Below are 24,032 nucleotides of genomic sequence, written 5' to 3'. Positions count from 1 at the left end.
TCCGTCTCTCTCTCTCTCGGTCCGTCTCTCTCTCTCTCGGTCCGTCTCTCTCTCTCTCGGTCCGTCTCTCCCTCTCTCGGTCCGTCTCTCCCTCTCTCGGTCCGTCTCTCCCTCTCTCGGTCCGTCTCTCCCTCTCTCGGTCCGTCTCTCCCTCTCTCGGTCCGTCTCTCCCTCTCTCGGTCCGTCTCTCCCTCTCTCGGTCCGTCTCTCCCTCTCTCGGTCCGTCTCTCCCTCTCTCGGTCCGTCTCTCCCTCTCTCGGTCCGTCTCTCCCTCTCTCGGTCCGTCTCTCCCTCTGTCTCTGTGTGCCTGTCTCTCTCTCCGTCAGATAAAGGGGGTACTGTGTGTGTGTCTCTCTCTGTCTTTCTCTCTTCCTGTGTGATCTGTCTCTCTATCTCTGTCTCATTCTCCATCAGGCAAGGGGCAATTTTCTCCTACACACACTCTCTCACACACACACAGACACACACACACATACATACAGACACACATACATACAGACACACATACATACACACACACATACACACACACGCACATTCACACACACACGCACATTCACACACACACGCACATTCACACACACACGCACATTCACACACACACACGCACATTCACACACACACACGCACATTCACACACACATAATCACACACACTTACACATACACGTGTTTACATGATGGACGGACACACGCAGCTTTGCACTGACCTCTGAATGTTCGGGTAATTTTCTAAGCTCCCACATTCACCATTAACTTTCCCTCTGAGTGTGGAGGACAATTTGCTCCTCCTGCAAGTAACCACTGGTCTCCCTCTCTCTCTCTCAGCTACACAATCCCCCCTCACTCACCATTCCCCCCCTTAACTCACCATACCCCCCCGTCTCACTCACTATTCCCCCTCAACTCACCATTCCTCACCGTTTCCCCCCTCTCACCCACCAGTCCCCCCTAACTCACCTGTTCCCCCTCCCATCCACCAGTGCCCCCTCCCGCCCACCAGTGCCCCCTCCCGCCCACCAGTGCCCCCTCCCGCCCACCAGTGCCCCCTCCCGCCCACCAGTGCCCCCTCCCGCCCACCAGTGCCCCCTCCCGCCCACCAGTGCCCCCTCCCGCCCACCAGTGCCCCCTCCCGCCCACCGTTAACACCCTCCCGCCCACCGTTAACCCCCTCCCGCCCACCGTTAACCCCCTCCCGCCCACCGTTAACCCCCTCCCGCCCACCGTTAACCCCCTCCCGCCCACCGTTAACCCCCTCCTCCCGCCCACCGTTAACCCCCTCCTCCCGCCCACCGTTAACCCCCTCCTCCCGCCCACCGTTAACCCCCTCCTCCCGCCCACCGTTAACCCCCTCCTCCCGCCCACCGTTAACCCCCTCCTCCCGCCCACCGTTAACCCCCTCCTCCCGCCCACCGTTAACCCCCTCCTCCCGCCCACCGTTAACCCCCTCCTCCCGCCCACCGTTAACCCCCTCCTCCCGCCCACCGTTAACCCCCTCCTCCCGCCCACCGTTAACCCCCTCCTCCCGCCCACCGTTAACCCCCTCCTCCCGCCCACCGTTAACCTCCCTCACTCACATGCCCGTCACATCCACCAGTGCTCCACCTCCTTGGCCTCCCCTCCGCCCCACCCTCCCCCCTGCCCAATACAGTCAAAGGCAGGGACAACACAGTGGGATGCAAGTTCCATTTAGACCATAAGACATGGGAGCAGAAATTAGGCCATTCGGCCCATCGAGTCTGCTCCACCATTCAGTCATGGCTGATAGGTTTCTCAACCTCATTCTCCCGCCTTCTCCCCATAACCTTTGATCCCCCTTACCAATCAAGAACCTATCTATCTCGGTCTTAAATACACTCATTGACCTGGCCTCCACAGCCTTCTGTGGCAATGAATTCCATAGATTCACCACTCTCTGGCTAAAGAAGTTTCTCCTCATCTCTGTTCTAAAAGGTCTTCCCTTTACTCTGAGGCTGTGCCCTCGGGTCCTAGTCTCTCCTACTAATGGAAACATCTTCCCCACGTCCACTCTATCCAGGCCTTTCAGTATTCTGTAAGTTTCAATCAGATCCCCCCCTCATCCTGCTAAACTCCATCGAGTACAGACCCAGAGTCCTCAAACCTTCCTCATACGTTAAGCCTTTCATCCCTGGGATCATTCTCGTGAACCTCCTCCGGACCCTCTCCAGGGCCAGCACATCCTTCCTGAGATACGGGGCCCAAAATTGCTCACAATATTCTCAATGTGGTCTGACCAGAGCCTTATAAAGCCTCATTTGTGAAGTTATAGCCCAGGTTCTGAGAGCTGCTTGCTAACTGCCCCCTCTCTCTCTCTCTCTCTCCCTCTCTCCCCACCCTCCCTCCCTCCCTCTCTCCCCCTCCCTCCCTCTCTCCCCCTCCCTCCCTCTCTCCCCCTCCCTCCCTCTCTCCCCCTCCCTCCCTCTCTCCCCCTCCCTCCCTCTCTCCCCCTCCCTCCCTCTCTCCCCCTCCCTCCCTCTCTCCCCCTCCCTCCCTCTCTCTCCCTCCCTCCCTCTCTCCCCCTCCCTCCCTCTCTCCCCCTCCCTCCCTCTCTCCCCCTCCCTCCCTCTCTCCCCCTCCCTCCCTCTCTCCCCCTCCCTCCCTCTCTCCCCCTCCCTCCCTCTCTCCCCCTCCCTCCCTCTCTCCCCCTCCCTCCCTCTCTCCCCCTCCCTCCCTCTCCCTCCCTCCCTCTCTCCCGCGGTATCTCTCCCTCTCTCTCCCTCCCTCCCTCCCTCCCTCCCTCCCGCGGTATCTCTCCCTCTCTCTCCCTCCCTCCCTCCCTCCCTCCCGCGGTATCTCTCCCTCTCCCTCCCTCTCTCCCCACTCCCTCCCTCTCTCCCCACTCCCTCCCTCTCTCCCCACTCCCTCCCTCTCTCCCCACTCCCTCCCTCTCTCCCCACCTCCCTCCCTCCCTCTCCCTCCCTCTCCCTCTCTCTCTCTCACCCCCTCCCTCTCTCTCCCCCTCTCCCTATCTCCCCCTCCCTCTCTCCCCCTCCCCCCCCACAGCACAAGCCACTGCAGCCTTCCAGGCCCGCTACTCGGACATCTTCCCCACCAAGGTGTGCCTGCAGCTGAAGATCCGGGAGGTGCGGCAGAAAATCATGCAGACGGCCGCCCCGAACGAGCAGCCCCAGTCGCCCCCCGGCCAGCCACCCCAGGACCCGCTGGCCAGGGGCGAGGAGGAGGCCGAGACAGGGGAGGAGCCAGAGAGGCCGGAGCTGTCCCCGGGCGAGAGCGGAGACCCCGGCACCAACACGAGGTGATGACAGCGGCCGGGCGGATGGGAGGTGGCGGCCGGTTCCAAGCGGTTTTTTTTCTTTCCTGATTTTTATATATAGATTATATATAAATATATAAATGTATAAAAAAAAAACCAGTCCCAAGGCCCCACCGCCGGCGTGGGGAACAGGCGACACCGCCAAGCAGGGCCCCATGATCCCCCCCTCCCTCCCGCCCTCCAGGATGGCTCGAGACACTGACCTCGTGGCCCAAGGATCCTGCGGACAGCCAGCGCCAGGACAGTGACCGGGGCCGGCGGCCAGCGCCAGGACAGTGACCGGGGCCGGCGGCCAGCGCCAGGTCAGTGACCGCGGCCGGCGGCCAGCGCCAGGTCAGTGACCGCGGCCGGCGGCCAGCGCCAGGTCAGTGACCGCGGCCGGCGGCCAGCGCCAGGTCAGTGACCGCGGCCAGCGCCAGGTCAGTGACCGCGGCCGGCGGCCAGCGCCAGGTCAGTGACCGCGGCCGGCGGCCAGCGCCAGGTCAGTGACTGCGGCCGGCGGCCAGCGCCAGGTCAGTGACCGCGGCCGGCGGCCAGCGCCAGGTCAGTGACCGCGGCCGGCGGCCAACGCCAGGTCAGTGACCACGGCCAGCGCCAGCACAGTGACCGGAGCCGGCGGTCAGCGCCAGCACAGTGACTGGAGCCGGCGGTCAGCGCCAAGACAGTGACCGGAGCCGGCGGTCAGCGCCAGGACAGTGACCGGAGCCGGCGGTCAGCGCCAGGACATGGACTAGGGCCGGCGGTCAGCGCCAGGACAGTGCACCAGAGCCAGCGGTCGGCACCAGGTCAGTGACTGGAGCCGGCGGCCGGCACCTGGACAGTGCACCAGGGCCGGCGGTCGGCGCCAGGACAGTCACCAGAGCCAGCGGTCAGCGCCAGGACGGTGCACCGGGTCCAGGGCCAGGACAGTGCACCAGAGCCGGCGGCCAGCACCAGGACAGTGACCAGAGCCGGTGGTCAGCGCCAGGACAGTGACCGGGGCCAGGGGCCAGCGCCAGGACAGTGCACAAGGCCGGCAGCCAGCGCCAGGACAGTGACCAGGGTCGGCGGCCAGCGCCAGGACGGTGCGCAGGGCCAGCTCCAGAACAGTGCACCGGGGCCGGCGGCCAGGACAGTGACCAGGGCCGGCGGCCTGTCCGCAGGGGAGGGGACGTGGGTAGGGGAGACAGGACAACGTGTGGGCGAGCTTTGATAAGTACTCCGGCCCCCTTAAGCCCTGCCCCCACACACCACGCTCCCCGTCGCCTCGCCTCGATAGCCCAGGAGCAGTGGGCCGAGGGCTATTTCAGGCATGTCTGCTCGGAGCCCCTGCACTCTCTCTCGCACACACGCAGCGAGCTCCGGCGCTGGGAAAGGCTCCTGTGAGGACCTGCGCCCACACACACACACACAACACAAAAACAATCTGCAATACAAGGAATACTATACTCCCACCCCCATACTCACTGTCTGGGGAACATAGACTGCTTCTGTATGTTTCAAAGCCCAGTCCTTCACAACGGGATGTTTTTATCAGATCTAATTGTATTAGGGAGCTCTGTACAGATTCCCCACTATGTTACTGATTCCAACCTCTCCCCACCCCCCTCCCAATCCCTCATTCTCTCACCCTCACTCTCCCCTTTCTATACCCCCTCTGCTTTCTCTCACTCCTCCTCACCACCCCCCCCCCCCCAACTACTTTGCTTCTCCCTCTCCTTTGTCACCCCCTCTGTTCCTTCCCTCTGTCACTCTATCTCCCTTTCTCTCTCTCACACACTCCCCTCTTCACCCCCATCCCACACACGCTCTCCCTCCACCTCTCACTTTTCCCTACCCCCCCACCTGCCCTTTCATTTCCCACACCCGATTTCATTCCCCCCCCCCACCCCTCCGGATGCTCTCACTCCTCCCTCCTCTTCCCTCTCTCCTTCCTTCCACCTCCGCACCACCAGCCCACCCACCCCCCCCCACCCCCCGGCCTCCAGCTATCTCTTGTGCTAAAGCATTCTGTACAGAATATGTAAAGTTGCTTTGTATTATAGATTGAAGCTGCCCCTAAGGGGTAACATCTCCTAACTGTGCAAAATGTGTTTTTAATACAATCCTTGACACCCTGTCTTAACTCACTGTGTGAACGACAAGTCAACTGCCTTCAGCCCCCATTACACCCATCTGCCCAGGTGCTGTAGGAGTCTCTCTCTCTTTCTCCTTGTCTGCCACTCCCTGTCTGTCTCTCCCACCCCCTCCCTGTCTGTCTCTCTCCCCCCTCCCTCCCTGTCTGTCTCTCTCCCCCCCCGCTCCCTGTCTGTCTCTCTCCCTCCCTCCCTGTCTGTCTCTCTCCCCCCCTCCCTGTCTGTGTCTCTCCCACACCCTCCCTGTCTGTCTCTCTCCCCCCCTCCCTGTCTGTCTCTCCCACACCCTCCCTGTCTGTCTCTTCCCCCCCCTCCCTGTCTGTGTCTCTCCCACCCCCTCCCTGTCTGTCTCTCTCCCTCCCTCCCTGTCTGTCTCTCTCCCCCCCTCCCTTTCTGTCTCTCCCACACCCTCCCTGTCTGTCTCTTCCCCCCCCTCCCTGTCTGTCTCTCTCCCCCCCTCCCTGTCTGTCTCTCCCACCCCCTCCCTGTCTGTCTCTCCCACCCCCTCCCTGTCTGTCTCTTCCCCCCCCTCCCTGTCTGTCTCTCTCCCCCCCTCCCTGTCTGTCTCTCCCACCCCCTCCCTGTCTGTCTCTTCCCCCCCCTCCCTGTCTGTCTCTCTCCCCCCCTCCCTGTCTGTCTCTCTCCCCCCCTCCCTGTCTGTCTCTCCCACCCCCTCCCTGTCTGTCTCTCCCCCCTTCCCTGTCTGTCTCTCCCTCCCCTCCCTGTCTGTCTCTCCCACCCCCTCCCTGTCTGTCTCTTCCCCCCCCTCCCTGTCTGTCTTTCTTTTCCCACCCCCCCCAACACCACTCCGCTTGCTTGCTCTCTCCGTCTCTGTGTGATCGATGGGGGCACTCGGGCTGGTACACACTCGGTGTGATCGATGGGGGCGCTCGGGCTGGTACACACTTGGTGTGATCGATGGGGGTACTCGGGCTGGTACACACTCGGTGTGATCGATGGGGGCGCTCGGGCTGGTACACACTTGGTGTGATCGATGGGGGTACTCGGGCTGGTACACACTCGGTGCGATCGATGGGGGTACTCGGGCTGGTACACACTCGGTGCGATCGATGGGGGTACTCGGGCTGGTACACACTCGGTGTGATTGATGGGGGCATTGGTGCTGGTACACACTCGGTGTGATCGATGGGAACATTGGTGCTGGTACACACTCGGTGTGATCGATGGGAACATTGGTGCTGGTACACACTCGGTGTGATCGATGGGGGCATTGGTGCTGTTACACACTCGGTGTGATCGCTGGGGGCATTGGTGCTGGTACACACTCGGTGTGATCGATGGGGGCATTGGTGCTCGTACACACTCGGTGTGATCGATGGGGGCATTGGTGCTGGTGCACACTCGGTGTGATCGATGGGGACACTGGGGCTGGTACACACTCGGTGTGATTGATGGGGACATTGGTGCTGGTACACACTCGGTGTGATCGATGGGGGCATTGGTGCTGGTACACACTCGGTGTGATCGATGGGGACACTCGGACTGGTACACTCTCGGTGTGATCGGTGGGGACATTGGTGCTGGGGTACACTCGTGATCGATGGGGACATTGGTGCTGGTACACACTCGGTGTGATCGATGGGGACACTCGGGCTGGTACACACTCGATGTGATCGATGGGGGCGCTCGGGCTGGTACACACTCGATGTGATCGATGGGGGCATTGGTGCTGGTACACACTCGGTGTGATCGATGGGGGCACTCGGGCTGGTACACACTCGGTGTGATCGATGGGGGCGCTCGGGCTGGTACACACTCGATGTGATCGATGGGGGCGCTCGGGCTGGTACACACTCGGTGTGATCGATGGGGGCACTCGGGCTGGTACACACTCGGTGTAATCGATGGGGGCATTGGTGCTGGTACACACTCAATGTGATCGATGGGAGCGCTCGGGCTGATACACACTCGGTGTGATCGATGGGGGCGCTCGGGCTGGTACACACTCGGCGTGATCGATGGGGGCGCTCGGGCTGGTACACACTCGGCGTGATCGATGGGGGCGCTCGGGCTGGTACACACTCGGCGTGATCGATGGGGGCGCTCGGGCTGGTACACACTCGGCGTGATCGATGGGGGCGCTCGGGCTGGTACACACTCGGCGTGATCGATGGGGACATTGGTGCTGGTACACACTCGGTGTGATCGATGGGGGCATTGGTGCTGGTACACACTCGGTGTGATCGATGGGAACATTGGTGCTGGTACACACTCGGTGTGATCGATGGGGGCATTGGTGCTGGTACACACTCGGCGTGATCGATGGGGACATTGGTGCTGGTACACACTCGGTGTGATCGATGGGAACATTGGTGCTGGTACACACTCGGTGTGATCGATGGGGGCACTCGGGCTGGTACACACTCGGTGTGATTGATGGGGACATTGGTGCTGGTACACACTCGGTGTGATCGATGGGGGCATTGGTGCTGGTACACACTCGGTGTGATCGATGGGGGCACTCGGGCTGGTACACACTCGGTGTGATTGATGGGGACATTGGTGCTGGTACACACTCGGTGTGATTGATGGGGGCGCTCGGGCTGGTACCCACTCGGTGTGATTGATGGGGGCGCTCGGGCTCTGTACCCACTCGGTGTGATTGATGGGGGCGCTCGGGCTGGTACCCACTCGGTGTGATTGATGGGGGCGCTCGGGCTGGTACACACTCGGTGTGATCGATGGGGGCACTCGGGCTGGTACACAAGGTGTGATTGATGGGGGCACTCGGGCTGGTACACACTCGGTGTGATCGATGGGGGCATTGGTGCTGGTACACACTCGGTGTGATCGATGGGGGCACTCGGGCTGGTACACACGGTGTGATTGATGGGGGCACTCGGGCTGGTACACACTCGGTGTGATCGATGGGGGCATTGGTGCTGGTACACACTCGGTGTGATCGATGGGGGCATTGGTGCTGGTACACACTCGGTGTGATGGATGGGGGCACTCGTGCTGGTACACACTTGGTGTGATCGATGGGAACATTGGTGCTGGTACACACTCGATGTGATCGATGGGGGCATTGGTGCTGGTACACACTCGGTGTGATCGATGGGGACACTCGGGCTGGTACACACTCGGTGTGATCGATGGGGGCACTCGGGCTCTGTACCCACTCGGTGTGATTGATGGGGGCACTCGGGCTCTGTACCCACTCGGTGTGATTGATGGGGGCGCTCGGGCTGGTACCCACTCGGTGTGATTGATGGGGGTGCTCGGGCTGGTACACACTCGGTGTGATCGATGGGGGCACTCGGGCTGGTACACACGGTGTGATTGATGGGGGCACTCGGGCTGGTACACACTCGGTGTGATCGATGGGGGCATTGGTGCTGGTACACACTCGGTGTGATCGATGGGGACATTGGTGCTGGAACACACTCTGTGTGATCGATGGGGGCATTGGTGCTGGTACACACTCGGTGTGATCGATGGGGGCACTCGTGCTGGTACACACTTGGTGTGATCGATGGGGGCATTGGTGCTGGTACACACTCGGTGTGATCGATGGGAACATTGGTGCTGGTACACACTCGGTGTGATTGATGGGAACATTGGTGCTGGTACACACTCGATGTGATCGATGGGGACATTGGTGCTGGTACACACTCGGTGTGATCGATGGGGACACTCGGGCTGGTACACACTCGGTGTGATCGATGGGGGCACTCGGGCTGGTACACACTCGATGTGATCGATGGGGGCATTGGTGCTGGTACACACTCGGTGTGATCGATGGGGGCGTTGGTGCTGGTACACACTCGGTGTGATCGATGGGGCCATTGGTGCTGGTACACGCTCGGTGTGATCGATGGGGCCATTGGTGCTGGTACACGCTCGGTGTGATCGATGGGGACATTGGTGCTGGTACACACTCGGTGTGATCGATGGGGGAATTGGTGCTGGTACCCACTCGGTGTGATCGATGGGGACGTTGGTGCTGGTACACACTCGGTGTGATCGATGGGGGCATTGGTGCTGGTACACACTCGGTGTGATGGATGGGGGCACTCGGGCTGGTACACACTCGGTGTGATCGATGGGGACGTTGGTGCTGGTACACACTCGGTGTGATCGATGGGGGCATTGGTGCTGGTACACACTCGGTGTGATGGATGGGTCACTCGGGCTGGTGTACACTGATTGTGGGCTATGTTGTGGCGCACACACCATGGTGTGTGGAGCACCATCATCCTGTCGGGGAGGTGTCTTCGCTGGTTCCTGGCAAAGGATTATTGTTGCTGTTGAAGGGTTATCAGGGTGAGAGATCTTGGAACCCCCTCAGTCAGCTTCACACGGTAAGTGCACTGCCAGAACCTACTTCCCACCAGTGTGAACACTTTTCCCACTCCACCACCCCCCCAGCTCCCCCCCCCCCCCCACCACACACACACACACACACAAAGGCATCTGATCCAACCCCCGTGATGAAGGAGGGAAGACTAAAAGCTAAATACCGCCGATTTTGGAAATAGGAAATAAAAAGCGAAAACTCTGGAAAAACTCAGTAGGTCTGGCAGCAAGTGTGGAGGGAGAAACCAAGTTAACCTTTTGACTCATCGAAAGGAAGCCAGCTGCCTGGGGCTCCACAGCAACTCAATGGGACTGGAGCCAGAGGGTGCAGTGAAGAAAACAAAATAATGGGAGAAGCAGCCAGCAGTCACCTCCCCTTTAATGGGGACATGCTGCCCTTCCCCTTTTAGGGGTTGGTGGCAGAGCAGTCCCATCCTGAAGGCTGCAGCTGCTCCCTGCTGGCACCACACCGGCCGTGCAGGAAATGTGACACAAACCTGTCAGATTGTACCGCAGGCCAGTGTCAGAGTGTTTCTGGAAAATTGCAATGGGGAGCCTTACTCTGTATCTAACCCCGTGCTGTACCTGTCCTGGGAGTGTTTGATGGGGACAGTGTAGAGGGAGCTTTACTCTGTATCTAACCCTCTGCTGTACCTGTCCTGGGAGTGTTTGATGGGGACAAGGTAGAGGGAGCTTTACTCTGTATCTAACCCCGTGCTGTACCTGTCCTGGGAGTGTTCGATGGGGACGGTGTAGAGGGAGATTTACTCTGTATCTAACCCCGTGCTGTACCTGTCCTGGGAGTGTTTGATGGGGACAGTGTAGAGGGAGCTTTACTCTGTATCTAACCCTCTGCTGTACCTGTCCTGGGAGTGTTTGATGGGGACAGTGTAGAGGGAGCTTTACCCTGTATCTAACCCCGTGCTGTACCTGTCCTGGGAGTGTTTGGTGGGGACAGTGTAGAGGGAGCTTTACCCTGTATCTAACCCCGTGCTGTACCTGTCCTGGGAGTGTTTGATGGAACAGTGTAGAGGGAGCTTTACTCTGTATCTAACGCCATGCTGTACCTGTCCTGGGAGTGTTTGATGGAGGCAGTGTAGAGGGAGATTTACTCTGTATCTATCCCTGTGCTGTACCTGTCCTGGGAGTGTTTGATGGGGACAGTGTAGAGGGAGTTTTACTCTGTATCTAACCCCGTGCTGTACCTGTCCTGGGAGTGTTTGATGGGGACAGTGTAGAGGGAGCTTTACTCTGTATCTAACCCCGTGCTGTACCTGTCCTGGGAGTGTTTGATGGGGACAGTGTAGAGGGAGCTTTACTCTGTATCTAACCCCGTGCTGTACCTGTCCTGGGAGTGTTTGATGGGGACAGTGTAGAGGGAGCTTTACTCTCTACCTAACCCCGTGCTGTACCTGTCCTGGGAATGGTTGGAAAAGAGTAGTTCCTAACCCTCCCCGATCCATTGTACAGTGTATCAGTAACTCCTACCCCCCCAGACGCTTTTCCATCTCCTTTCTCTCTGAAATGTATTCTGATTCTCCCGGTTTGAAATGCTACTCTGCTTTCTTGGTGGGTAGGCTGCATCTTAGCCTGTTTCTCGCTCTGCTTCTCCCCATTCTAACTGCTTGTTGCATTTCTCCATTCCTGTTACTTTCTTCTGTCTTTTTCCCCATCTTTGTCTCTCGCTCTTCTCCGTCCCACTCTGTCTCTTCATTACTCTGTCTCTTTCTCTCTGAATGGAGAATGACTGTTTTAATTGCTTTTGAATTGAATTGTCAAAAACCCGCCTGCTGGTCCATCCTGACAACATGTAAAACGTTTTATTGTTCAGGAAACGACCATGTTCAACTCATTACCCACCATCTGCACTGCTGTGTTTGAGTAACCAAATGTATGTACTTGTGTCTAGGGTGTGTCTGAAAGCACGTGTGTGTGAGTATGCATGGAGGCAAGCTTGTGTTTGTGTACATGCCCATGATTGTGTGCGCACGCATATACATGACTTTATTCAGTATTGAGATCTGGGTTTTGTTTGCTTGGCCATTATTTATTACCCATCAGTCCTTGTTTATAGTTACCTGAGGAAGACACATCCCTCACTGCCCTAAACTGAATTCATATTCTCAAACTGACGGTATCAGCGTACATTTCTGTGTGGGTGTATATATGGTTTGTATGTGTATATGGATTTTTGTATAAATGGGTTTGTGTGTGTGTATCTGTTCCTGTGTAATTCGGTTTGTGTGTGTGTCAGTTCCTGTGTAATTCGGTTTGTGTGCGTGTCGGTTCCTGTGTAATTCAGGGTGTGTGTGTGTGTGTGTCGGTTCCTGTGTAATTCGGTTTGTGTGTGTGTGTGTCGGTTCCTGTGTAATTTGGTTTGTGTGTGTGTGTGTCGGTTCCTGTGTAATTTGGTTTGTGTGTGTGTGTGTCGGTTCCTGTGTAATTCGGTTTGTGTGTGTGTATCTGTTCCTGTGTAATTCGGTTTGTGTGTGTGTGTCAGTTCCTGTGTAATTCGGTTTGTGTGCGTGTCGGTTCCTGTGTAATTCGGGGTGTGTGTGTGTGTGTGTGTGTGTCGGTTCCTGTGTAATTCGGTTTCTGTGTGTGTGTGTCGGTTCCTGTGTAATTCGGTTTCTGTGTGTGTGTGTCGGTTCCTGTGTAATTTGGTTTGTGTGTGTGTGTGTCGGTTCCTGTGTAATTTGGTTTGTGTGTGTGTGTGTCGGTTCCTGTGTAATTCGGTTTGTGTGTGTGTGTGTGTCGGTTCCTGTGTAATTCGGTTTGTGTGTGTGTGTGTGTCGGTTCCTGTGTAATTCGGTGTGTGTGTGTGTGTGTTGGTTCCTGTGTAATTCGGTTTGTGTGTGTGTGCGTGTCGGTTCCTGTGTAATTCGGGGTGTGTGCGCGTGTCGGTTCCTGTGTAATTCGGTGTGTGTTGGTTCCTGTGTAATTCGGTGTGTGTGGGTTCCTGTGTAATTCGGTTTGTGTGTGTGTCGGTTCCTGTGTAATTCGGTTTGTGTGTGTGTGTGTGTGTCGGTTCCTGTGTAATTCGGTTTGTGTGTGTGTGTGTGTCGGTTCCTGTGTAATTCGGTGTGTGTGTGTGTGTGTTGGTTCCTGTGTAATTCGGTTTGTGTGTGTGTGCGTGTCGGTTCCTGTGTAATTCGGGGTGTGTGTGTGTGTTGGTTCCTGTGTAATTCGGTGTGTGTTGGTTCCTGTATAATTCGGTGTGTGTTGGTTCCTGTGTAATTCGGTGTGTGTTGGTTCCTGTGTAATTCGGTGTGTGTGGGTTCCTGTGTAATTCGGTTTGTGTGTGTGTCGGTTCCTGTGTAATTCGGTTTGTGTGTGTGTGTGTGTGTGTCGGTTCCTGTGTAATTCGGTTTGTGTGTGTCGGTACCTGTGTAATTCGGTTTGTGTGTGTGTGTGTCGGTTCCTGTGTAATTCGGTTTGTGTGTGTGTGTCGGTTCTTGTGTAATTCGGTCTGTGTGTGTGTGCGTGTGTGTGTGTCGGTTCCTGTGTAATTCGGTTTGTGTGTGTGTGTGTGTCGGTTCCTGTGTAATTCGGTTTGTGTGTGTGTGTGTCGGTTCCTGTGTAATTCGGTTTGTGTGTGTGTGTGTGTGTCGGTACCTGTGTAATTCGGTTTGTGTGTGTGTGTGTGTGTGTCGGTACCTGTGTAATTCGGTTTGTGTGTGTGTCGGTTCCTGTGTAATTCGGTTTGTGTGTGTGTGTCGGTTCCTGTGTAATTCGGTTTGTGTGTGTGTGTCGGTTCCTGTGTAATTCGGTTTGTGTGTGTGTGTGTGTGTGTGGGTTCCTGTGTAATTCGGTTTGTGTGTGTGTGTGTGTGTCGTTTCCTGTGTAATTCGGTTTGTGTGTGTGTCGTTTCCTGTGTAATTCGGTTTGTGTGTGTGTGTCGGTTCCTGTGTAATTCGGTTTGTGTGTGTGTGTCGGTTCCTGTGTAATTCGGTTTGTGTGTGTGTGTCGGTTCCTGTGTAATTCAGTCTGTGTGTGTGTGTGTGTCGGTTCCTGTGTAATTCGGTCTGTGTGTGTGTGTCGGTTCCTGTGTAATTCGGTTTGTGTGTGTGTGTGTGTCGCTTCCTGTGTAATTCGGTTTGTGTGTGTGTGTGTGTGTGTGTGTCGGTTCCTGTGTAATTCGGTTTGTGTGTGTGTGTGTGTGTGTCGGTTCCTGTGTAATTCGGTTTGTCTGTGTGTGTGTGTGTGTGTGTGTGTGTGTGTCGGTACCTGTGTAATTTGGTGTGTGTGTGTGTGTGTGTCGGTTCCTGTGTAATTCGGTTTGTGTGTGTGTGTGTCGGTACCTGTGTAATTCGGTTTGTGTGTGTGTGTTGGTACCTGTGTAATTCGGTTTATGTGTGTGTGTGTGTGTGTGTGTCGGTTCCTGTGTAATTCGGTTTGTGTGTGTGTGTGTGTGTCGGTTCCTGTGTAATTCGGTTTGTGTGTGTGTGTGTGTCGGTTCCTGTGTAATTCGGTTTGTGTGTGTGTGTGTGTGTCGGTTCCTGTGTAATTCGGTTTGTGTGTGTGTGTGTCGGTTCCTGTGTAATTCGGTTTGTGTGTGTGTGTGTATCGGTTCCTGTGTAATTCGGTTTGTGTGTGTGTGTGTCGGTTTCTGTGTAAATCGGCTTGTGTGTAAGTGGTTGGTGGGGGCTGGGCTGGTTTGAATTGTTCAGTATCGAAGCAGAGACAGAGACAGACAGACAGCAGGATAAACAAACTCAATCCTTTATTAATGTGTTTTACAACTCGAGCCCCAGGGTCACGACGCACTAACCCCAACCCTTGGGGGCATGACACACCCCCACGATTGCGATACATTGACCCTGACCACTCAGGGTCACGACAGACCGAACCTGACCCAACACACACACACCACCACCACCGCCCCCCCTCCACCCCTCACCCTGCATCGTGACACACCAACAGGGTCACAACATCATGATTCTGGGGGTGCAAATCTGGCCAACAGGATCTGCCAACTCCCTTTCCCAGGTGAAGCAGAGTTCCGGGTGGGCTTGACCATTCCCCTAACCCTCCTCCAGGGGCCTGACCACACTCCTAACCCCCCCAGGGGGGACCTGACCACTCCCCGTCTCCACCCTGAGCACCCCTAACTCGATCAGGGTGAGCGTATCTACATTTGGCACAATGCACTTCCCCATACACAGTCTCGGGTTTATCTCAGTGCGTCTGGCCTGGGGTCCCCACACACAGCTGTGAAAATGAAAGATCCCCTCACCAGATCCTTGCTGGTGAACCCAATACTGTCAAACAGAGGAAGTAATGCAGTTTTTATAGGGGAGTGTATGTATGGATTTGAGGCAGAGTAAAGCTCCCTCTACGCTGTCCCTATCAAACACTCCCAGGACAGGTACAGCACGGGGTTAGATACAGAGTAAAGCTCCCTCTACGCTGTCCCCATCAAACACTCCCAGGACAGGTACAGCACGGGGTTAGATACAGAGTAAAGCCCCCTTGAATGAGGCTGCTCCCAGTTTGATGCAGTGGGAAGGGGGAAGAGATCTTGCAGTCCTGTGTGTGTTGCCATGCTTCTCTCGTCACTCACATCTCCCCATGCTCCTGCTGTTAATGTCACTGCGTGTGCTTTTTGACAGGCGTCTGGACACTGAGGTACTCCCCGAAAACGTTGTAGTGAGGTGGCAGGCAGTCGCCCAGGGTCTCAGGAGCCAGCTGAGGTCTCGGGGACATGACCGTGGGCGATGTCTGGCTCCAGGGCAGCTCGGTCTCTTGGCTTGCTTTGCCATTCTGCAATGAAGGGATGGAAAACACAGCCGTCAGGTCACCTTTGACCCTATAACCTCCCCGCCCCAGCCAACGAGCTCTTCCCCTCCCTCCCTTGAACTCCCCCCAACTCCAGTCCACATTGTTATCTCACCTACATTACCCTTGTCCATTCTTCACAGTTCTCCCCCCAGACAATGTTTATTCGCCATGTTGAATAGCGATACATATTGACTGCCGGACACCAGGCAGAACTCCCCTGCAATGCTGCCATGAGTGGCTGCAGGATCTTATACGACCTCTTCAGAAGGTAGGTGGGGCCTCATTGGACATTTGATCTGAAAGACAGCCCTTCCGACAGCGCAGCGCTCCCTCGGCGCTGACCCTCCGACAGCGCGGCGCTCCCTCGCCGCTGACCCTCCGACAGCGCGGCGCTCCCTCGCCGCTGACCCTCCGACAGCGCGGCGCTCCCTCGGCGCTGACCCTCCGACAGCGCGGCGCTCCCTCATTTTAATCCCACTTTCCAGCCCCTGGTCCGTAGCTTTGCAGGTTCCAGCACTTCAGGTGCAGGTCCAGGTACCTTTTAAATGAGTCGAGCATTTCAGCCTCAACCACCAACTTAGGCCATGAATCCCAGACACCCACCACCTTCTGGGTGAAACAGATTCTCCTCCTGTCCCCTCCACTCCTTCTACCAACCACCTCCAATCTGTACCCCCTGGTAACTGACCCCTCAGCGAGGGGGAACAAGTCTTTCCTGTCTACCCTATCTCGGCCCCTCATAATTTTGTAAACCTCAATTAGGGAACCCCTCAGCCTCCTCTGTTCTCGGGAGAACAACCCCAGCCTATCCAATCCCTCCTCATCGCTGCAATTTTCCAGCCCTGGCAACATCCCTGTAAACCTTCTCTGTACAATTATGCCCTTCCTGTAATGTGGTGACCAGAACTGTACACAAAGTTCCAGCTGTGGCCTAACCAGCGTTTTATACAGTTCCAGAATCACATCCCTGCTTTTGTATTCGATACCTCACCCAATAAAGGAAAGCATCCCATATGCTTTCTTCACCACCTGTCCAGCCACCTTCAGGGACCTGTGGACAGGCACTCCGAGGTCTTTCACTTCCTCAACTCCTCTCAATATCATCCCAGCTCATTGACTATTCCCTTGCATTTGGGGAGGGCAAACAAAGCATTAGCTCACAATTTTCCAGACTGAATTCCATTTGCCACTTCTCCACCCACTCAGCCAAATCACTGATCTCATTCTGGAATCGACAGCTATTCTCTTCGCTATCAACTACATGCCCAGTTATTGTGCCATGTACAAAGTTACCAATCATGCCTCCCACATTTAAGTCCAAATCATTAAACCATTGCCCTTTGCCTCCTTTGACTGAGCCAATTTGGGATCCAACTCACCACCTTCCCCTGTATCCCAAGGGATCGCACCTTCCTGACCCAGTCTGCCATGTGAGACCTCGCCAAATGCCTTAATGAACTCCATGTAGACCACATCCACTGCACTACCCTCATCAATCCTCCTTGTTACTCCCTCAAAACATCCAACCAAATTAGTAAGACACGATCTTCCCCCAACAAAACCATGCTGACTATCCCTGATCAATCTGGGCCTTTCTAAGTGACAGGTTATCCCGTCTCTCAGAATCGATTCGAATAATTTGCCCACCACTGAAGTCAGGCTGCCCGGCCTATAATTTTCTGGCCCCATCCCTCGCACCCTTTTTAAATATTGGAATATTCTTCGCAGACCTTCAATCCTCTGGTAACTCACCTGTATCTAGTGAGGATTGGAAAATGATCCACACCTCCGACAGTGCAGCGCCCCCTCGGTGACGGCTCTCCGACAGCGCGACACTCTCTCCCCCCCCCCCACCACCCCCATCCCCACCGGCCCTCCGGGGGGGGGGGGGTGCCATGTTCTGGCAGCACAGCGCTCCCTCCGCACGGACACTGGGGCGTTTCAGCTCGGACCCCCACTTCCGTGACGTGCGACTTGTAGGCTGCCTCCTCCTCCTCCACAGGTGCCTAACAAACTGCCCCCCCCCCCCACCCCCCGGCCTTTCTCGGCGAGCCCGCGGCTGCAGCACTCACCACGGTGCTGGTCCCATTGGCCGTGGCGATGGAGAATAGCTCGGTGAAGTTCGGCACCGAGTCTCCGGTAAAGCCGGCATTCCCGTAGATGTGGTGAGGGAACTTGTCGAACCTGCTGTCCACGATGCCGATCTGAGAGGTGCGGACGTGGTAAGGGAAGTTCTTGTTGGCTGCCGACGGCCGGGTAATCACCTGTTAGACAGGGTGGAGAAGCCACAGAGCAATGTTTAGAAGCAGGGCGCGGCGCAGGAAAGCTCCAGGCTGCCTCTGCGGCCTACTGTCTCCCCTGGCACCCCCCCCCGTGTGTCCCACCCGCGCAGTCCGACATGGTCTGTGCGCAGAACAACGTGTCTTAGCACCGGTTCAGCCCTGATCGTTCTCCGGTACACCGCAGGGCCCCAATGATATTATCCATTAGTACCCCCCACCCCTAATCTTTCCCAGAGCCTGGTAGAAATGTGTCCTTCCTCATTCCGTTTTGAACACCTCTCTCAAATATCTTCATCGTGACCCCCCCAAAAAGCAAAATTACCGGGGGTCGGGTGGGGGGGGCAGCTGTGAAAACAGGGAACGCCAGAAATAGTCAGCAGGATCAGTGGAGCATTCATCTCAGGCCGAGACAGCCTCCAATGGGAAACGGGAAAGGTTCGTCAGGCGAGTAAAAGGAAGGGCGGGCGGTGGGAAAAGGAGCGGTCCGTGACGTGGAGGGTGGGAGCGATTAAACGAGGAGAGGGCTCGGGGCCTGGGGCCTTCTCCGCTCCGGGGAGAACCGATCCCAGCTTCCCTGCGCTCTCCACATTAACTGAGCTGCCTCATCCCTGGAACCACCTGGGAAACGTCCTCCTCGAGGCCCCCCTCCCAGAGTGTGTGTGGGGGGGGGGGGGTGCAGGAGTGGACTCGGCCCTCCAGCTGAGGCCTAATTGCCTTACTTTCTGTACTCGATGACTTTATTAATGAAGCCAAGGGTTCCACGTATTTCATTAACACCCATCTCAGCTTGTCGAGCCAGCCTCAAAGAATTGTGTACGCTCGTACCCTCCCCACCCCAAACCGGTGTAAAATCAGACCAATTGGTTCATTTCACCGCTTCCCCCCCCACCCCCCCCCCCCCACCCGTCTCCCTCCTCACTTTTCAGTCTAAAGTAGATCACTCAACTCTCGTCCATGTTCAATTTCATCCACCCGAACGTCTGCTCACTTAACCAGGCTGCCCCTCCTGATGTCTGTTACCATCCTCCTCACGGTCCTGAGACCTTACGCCTCGTGTACAGCTCATGAATTGTATTGAAGAGCAGCGGCCTGGATACCGATCCCAGGGGAACACCACTCAGATAAAAGCAAAAAAACTGCGGATGCTGGAAATCCAAAGCAAAAACACAAATACCTGGAAAAACTCAGCAGGTCTGGCAGCATCTGCAGAGAGGAACACAGTTAACGTTTCAAATCCGTATGACTCTTCAGCAGAACTAAGTAAAAATAGAAGAGAGGTGAAATATAAGCTGGTTAAAGGCGGGGTGGGGTGGGACAGGTAGAGCTGGATAGAGGGCCAGTGATAGGTGGAGATAACCAAAAGACGTCACAGACAAAAGGACAAAGAGGTGTTGAAGGTGGCGATATTATCTAAAGGAATGTGCTAATTAAGGGTAGAAAGCAGGACAAGCAAGGTACAGATAGCCCTAGTGGGGGTGGGGTGGGGTGAAGGAATCTGAAAAGGCTAAAAGGTAGAGATAAAACAATGGGTGGAAATACATTTAAAAATAATGGAAATAGGTGGGAAAAGAAAAACCTATATAAATTATTGGAAAAAACAAAAAGGAGGGGGAAGAAACGGAAAGCGGGTGAGGATGGAGGAGAGAGTTCATGATCTAAAATTGTTGAACTCAATATTCAGTCCGGAAGGCTGTAAAGTGCCTAGTCGGAAGATGAGGTGCTGTTCCTCCAGTTTGCATTGAGCTTCACTGGAACATTGCAGCAAGCCAAGGACAGACATGTGGGCAAGAGAGCAGGGTGGAGTGTTAAAATGGCAAGTGACAGGAAGGTCTGGGTGATGCTTGCGGACAGACTGATGTCTGCGTTTGGTCTGGTAGAGGAAACTGCATTGGGAGCAATGAATGCAGTTGACTAAATTGAGGGAAGTGCAAGTGAAATGCTGCTTCACTTGAAAGGAGTGTTTGGGCCCTTGGACGGTGAGGGGAGGGGAAATAAAGGGGCAGGTGTTGCACCTTTTGCAGTTGCATGGGAAGGTGCCATGGGAGGGGGTTGAGGAGTAGGGGGTGATGATCTCCAGTTTAATAAACAACCACTAACCACTAATCTCTGCTCTGTGTCCCTTCAATAAATTCGTGTCCAATTTTTCACTCTTCCTTTAATCCTATGAGCTTCCATTTGTTGCACTCTATTGTGAGATTCCCCCACCACCCCAACTTTTTTATTTTCCTTTAGAGATCACTTGATTTATTTAGCAGCAAATATATCTTCTGTTAGCTTTTTCTCTTCAATATCTTCTTTTAAAAATTCATTCACGGGACGTGGGCGTCGCTGGCTGGGCCCAGCATTTATTACCCATCCCAAATTGCCCCTTGAGAAGGTGGTGGTGAGCTGCCTTCTTGAGCTGCTGCAGTCCCTGTGGTGTAGGTACACCCACTGTGCTGTTAGGGAGGGAGTTCCAGGAGTTTGACCCAGTGATAGTGAAGGAACGGCCGATATATTTCCAAGTCAGGATGGTGAGTGTCTTGGAGGGGAACTTCCAGGAGGTGGTGTTCCCATGTGTCTGCCGCCCTTGTCCTTCTAGATGGTAGCGGTCGTGAAATTGGAAGGTGCTATCAAAGGAGCCTTGGTGAATTCCTGCAGTGCATCTTGTAGATAGTACACACACTGCTGCTACTGTGCATCGGTGATGGAGGGAGTGAATGTTTGTGGATGTGGTGCCAATCAAGCGGGGCTGCTTTGTCCTGGATGGTGTCGAGCTTCTTGAGTGTTGTGGGAGCTGCACTCATCCAGGCAAGTGGGGAGTATTCCATCACACACCTGACTTGCACTTTATAGATGGTGGACAGGGTTTGGGGAGTCAGGAGGTGTGTTACTCATCACAGGATTCCCAGCCTCTGACCTGCTCTTGTAGCCACAGTTCCATAGAGACAAAGGGCCAGTCTGCCTAGCAGAGGGACATATTGTACCCTGAATAAGCAACTTTATCACTCCTTTATGCTGCTTCAACCTACACACATTGTCTCACCTGTGTTTTTGTGATAGCAAGAGGATTATGAGAGAGAGTGAAATTGGAGATGGATAATGTCTGGGAGCTACTTATAAATAATTGTACAAATACGGTAGACAATGGAGAGCTACAAGCAGAGGAGCTGGAGGGTGAAGGCAATCAGTGCACAAATGCAGAGTCAAAGAGAAAGCAGACAGAAACTGAAAGAGGAACAAGCAAATCACACAGCATCCACCCCCACCCTTCCTCCCTCCCCCAGCCCCAGAGTAGGCTCAAGAGGCTGAATGGTCCACTGCTCCTATTTTCGACGTTCCTGCAGCATTTACAGCGCAGAAACAGGCCATTCAGTCCCACTTATCCATGCTGGTGTTTATCTCCCACCTCAGCCTCCTCCAACTCCCTCACCATATCGTTCTCTTCCTTTCTCCCTCGTGTGTTTATCCAGCTCCCGATACTATTCACCTCAACCATTCCCTGCAGTAGCTAGTTCCACATTCACACCACTCCCTGAGTGAAGACATTACTCCCAAATTTCCGACTGGGTTTATTAGTCGTAGTCAGAGGTCTACAGCATGGAAAAGGCCCTTCAGCCCATCGACTCTGCGCCAGTCAAACAAGTAGCTAAATTTCTAATCCTATTTTCCAGTACTAGGCTCATAGCTTTGTATTCCATGGCATCACAAGTGTACATCCAAATACTTCTTAAATGTTCTGAGGGTTCTGCCTCTGCCACCCTTTCAGGCAGAGAGTTCCAGATTCCCACCACCCTCTGGGTGAAAAAATTCTTCCTCACATCCCCTCTAAACCTCCTGCCTCTTACCTTAAATCTCTACCCCCTGGTTATTGATCCCTCCACCAAAGGGAAAAGTTCCTTCCTGTCTACCCTATCTCTGTCCCTCATAGTCCCTCAACCATGTTCCCCCTCAATCTCCTCTGCTCCAGGGAAAATAACCCCAGTATATCCAGTCTCTCCTCATAACTATAACTCTCCAGCCCAGGCAACATCCTGGTAAATCTCCTCTGCACTCTCTCTCTAGTGCAATCACATCCTTCCTATAATGCAGATTCCAGAACTGAACGCATTACTCTAGCTGCGGCCTAACCAGCATTTTATACAGTTCCAGCATAACCTCCCTGCTCTTATATTCTATGTCTCGGCTAATAAAGGCAAGTATACCATATGCCTTCTAAAGGCATATCTCTGAGATTGATGGGCACCTGGTGCTGGTCTCACCCACATCTGTAGAATCAGAGAATGGTTACAGCACAGGAGGAGGCCATTCAGCCCCTCATGCATTGTGCTGGCTCTCTGTGAGAGAGCAAGTCCCTTTCCTCCTAGCTTTTTAGTGTTACCCTGGCATCCTCAGATCCTTCCGCCAATGGGAACGGTTTCTCTCTGTCTACTCTGTCACAGAATCTCACAGTGCAGAAGAGGCCCTCGGCCCATCGAGTCTGCACCGACACGTGAGAAACACCTGACCTACCTACCTAATCCCATTTACCAGCACTTGGCCCATTCCCTTGAATGTTATGATGTACCAAGTGCTCATCCAGGTACTTTTTAAAGGATGTGAGGCAATCCGCCTCCACCACCCTCCCAGACAGCGCATTCCAGACCGTCACCACCCTCTGGGTAAAAAAGTTTTTCCTCACATCCCCCCTAAACCTCCTGCCCCTCACCTTGAACTTATGCCCCCTTGTGACTGACCCTTCAACTAAGGGGAACAGCTGCTCCCTATCCACCCTGTCCATGCCCCTCATAATCTTGTACACCTCGATCAGGTCGTCCCTCAGTCTTCTCTGCTCCAATGCAAACAACCCAAGTCTATCCAACCTCTCTTCATAACTTAAATGTTTCATCCCAGGCAACATCCTGGTGAATCTCCTCTGCACCCCCTCCAGTGCAATCACATCCTTCCTATAATGTGGTGACCAGAACTGCACACAGTACTCCAGCTGTGGCCTCACCTATACAACTCCAACATGACCTCCATACTTTTGTAATTGATGCCTCGATTGATAAAGGCAAGTGTCCATTATGCCTTTTTCACCACCCCACTAACATGCCCCTCTGCCTCCAGACCCCCTCATGATTTTGAACACCTCTATCTCTCAGCCGGTGGAAACACCTCTACGTTTATGCCTTATCAAACTCTTTCCAAGTTTAAAGTCCTTGACCAGGTTAACTTGGCCTTCGTTTCACTTGGGCTATAGAGCCCAACCCTGTCCAATCTCCCCTGGGGGAGGGGGAGTCAGACCTCGTATCAACCTGGATGGAAACTTAAAATCAGAGCGAGACAATTCAGGGAACACTTCTTCACCCAAAGGGCTGTAGAGGTATAAAACCCCCTACCAAAGAAAGCAGGAGATGTTAGCTCAGTTCACAACTTTAAATCCAAGATCCGTGCAATTTTGCTCGCTAAGGGATACAGAGCTAATGATCTAATTGAATGATGGAACAGGCTCGAGGGGCTGAATGGCCTCCTCCTGTTCCTGTGTGACAGGCTCGAGGGGCTGAATGGCCTCCTCCTGATCCCACACTCAAACCTGCCATATAATATTCATGACAGGGATAATTAGATTTCTTTTGAAAGTCCTGGTGCACAACAGGACCCTCACCCTGCCCTCTTCATCGGCCAGGACAGCTCTGAACCCTCTTTAACTCCTCGAGCACAGGGGCGATGGGAACTTGTCACCTTGCGATAGGAACATGGCCTCTCCTTTCCAACCTGTCAAAACTCACCAAGAAGACAGCGTGAGCGTAGAGGCAGATTCCCAGCTGGATCCCATTCACAATCTTCTCCCGTATCCATTTCGGAATGCCAAAATTAGCAATCAAAGCCATGACTGGGACAGCAAAGAACCTGGAGGAGAGGGTGTAGGGTTAGGCTTTATCTGGTAGCACCAAGTGTGTCTGTATCTTACTGAGAGTCTGTGTGTGTGTGTGTGTGTGCGCGCATGCCTCACTCCATGTGTCTCTCACACAGTGACACATGCGAACACGGTGAGTGTGTGAGACTGTGTGTCTCAGTGTGTGTGTGTGTGGGCGTGTGCATCTGTGTGTCTCTCACCGTGTGCACGTGTCATGGTGTATCCCTCTGTGTGTGTGTGTGTGTCTGTGTGTGTGTGTGTCTCAGTGTGTGAGGGACTGTTTCTCACTGCGCGTGTTTCACGGTGTGTGTGTGTTCCCGTGTGTGAGAGAGACTGTTTCTCACTGTGCATGTGTGTGCCTTG

The 24,032-nt window shown here is 54.8% G+C and overlaps 2 protein-coding genes across 2 annotated transcripts in view; one reads left to right on the top strand and one right to left on the bottom strand.

The window, feature by feature from the left end:
• The window catches only part of LOC121271021 (protein capicua homolog), a 143,298-nt gene extending 137,914 nt beyond the window's left edge, over positions 1-5,384 (top strand). The window contains exon 17 of the mRNA XM_041176705.1: positions 3,024-5,384. Coding sequence (XP_041032639.1) covers positions 3,024-3,280 — 257 coding nt within the window. The 3' untranslated portion in view covers positions 3,281-5,384. The remainder of the gene's footprint in view (positions 1-3,023) is intronic.
• tmem145 (transmembrane protein 145) overlaps positions 4,148-24,032 on the bottom strand; it is a 33,723-nt gene continuing 13,838 nt past the window's right edge. The window contains exons 8-11 of the mRNA XM_041176703.1: positions 23,542-23,662; positions 17,582-17,773; positions 15,339-15,491; positions 4,148-4,426 (exon numbers count right to left, since the gene is read on the bottom strand). Of these exons, the coding sequence (XP_041032637.1) occupies positions 4,148-4,426; positions 15,339-15,491; positions 17,582-17,773; positions 23,542-23,662 (745 nt within the window). The remainder of the gene's footprint in view (positions 4,427-15,338; positions 15,492-17,581; positions 17,774-23,541; positions 23,663-24,032) is intronic.

Source organism: Carcharodon carcharias, chromosome 29, assembly GCF_017639515.1.
Source record: "Carcharodon carcharias isolate sCarCar2 chromosome 29, sCarCar2.pri, whole genome shotgun sequence".
Classification (NCBI taxonomy): domain Eukaryota; kingdom Metazoa; phylum Chordata; class Chondrichthyes; order Lamniformes; family Lamnidae; genus Carcharodon; species Carcharodon carcharias.
Note: the sequence above shows the minus strand (reverse complement) of the source record. Positions and strands in the feature narration are given on the sequence as shown.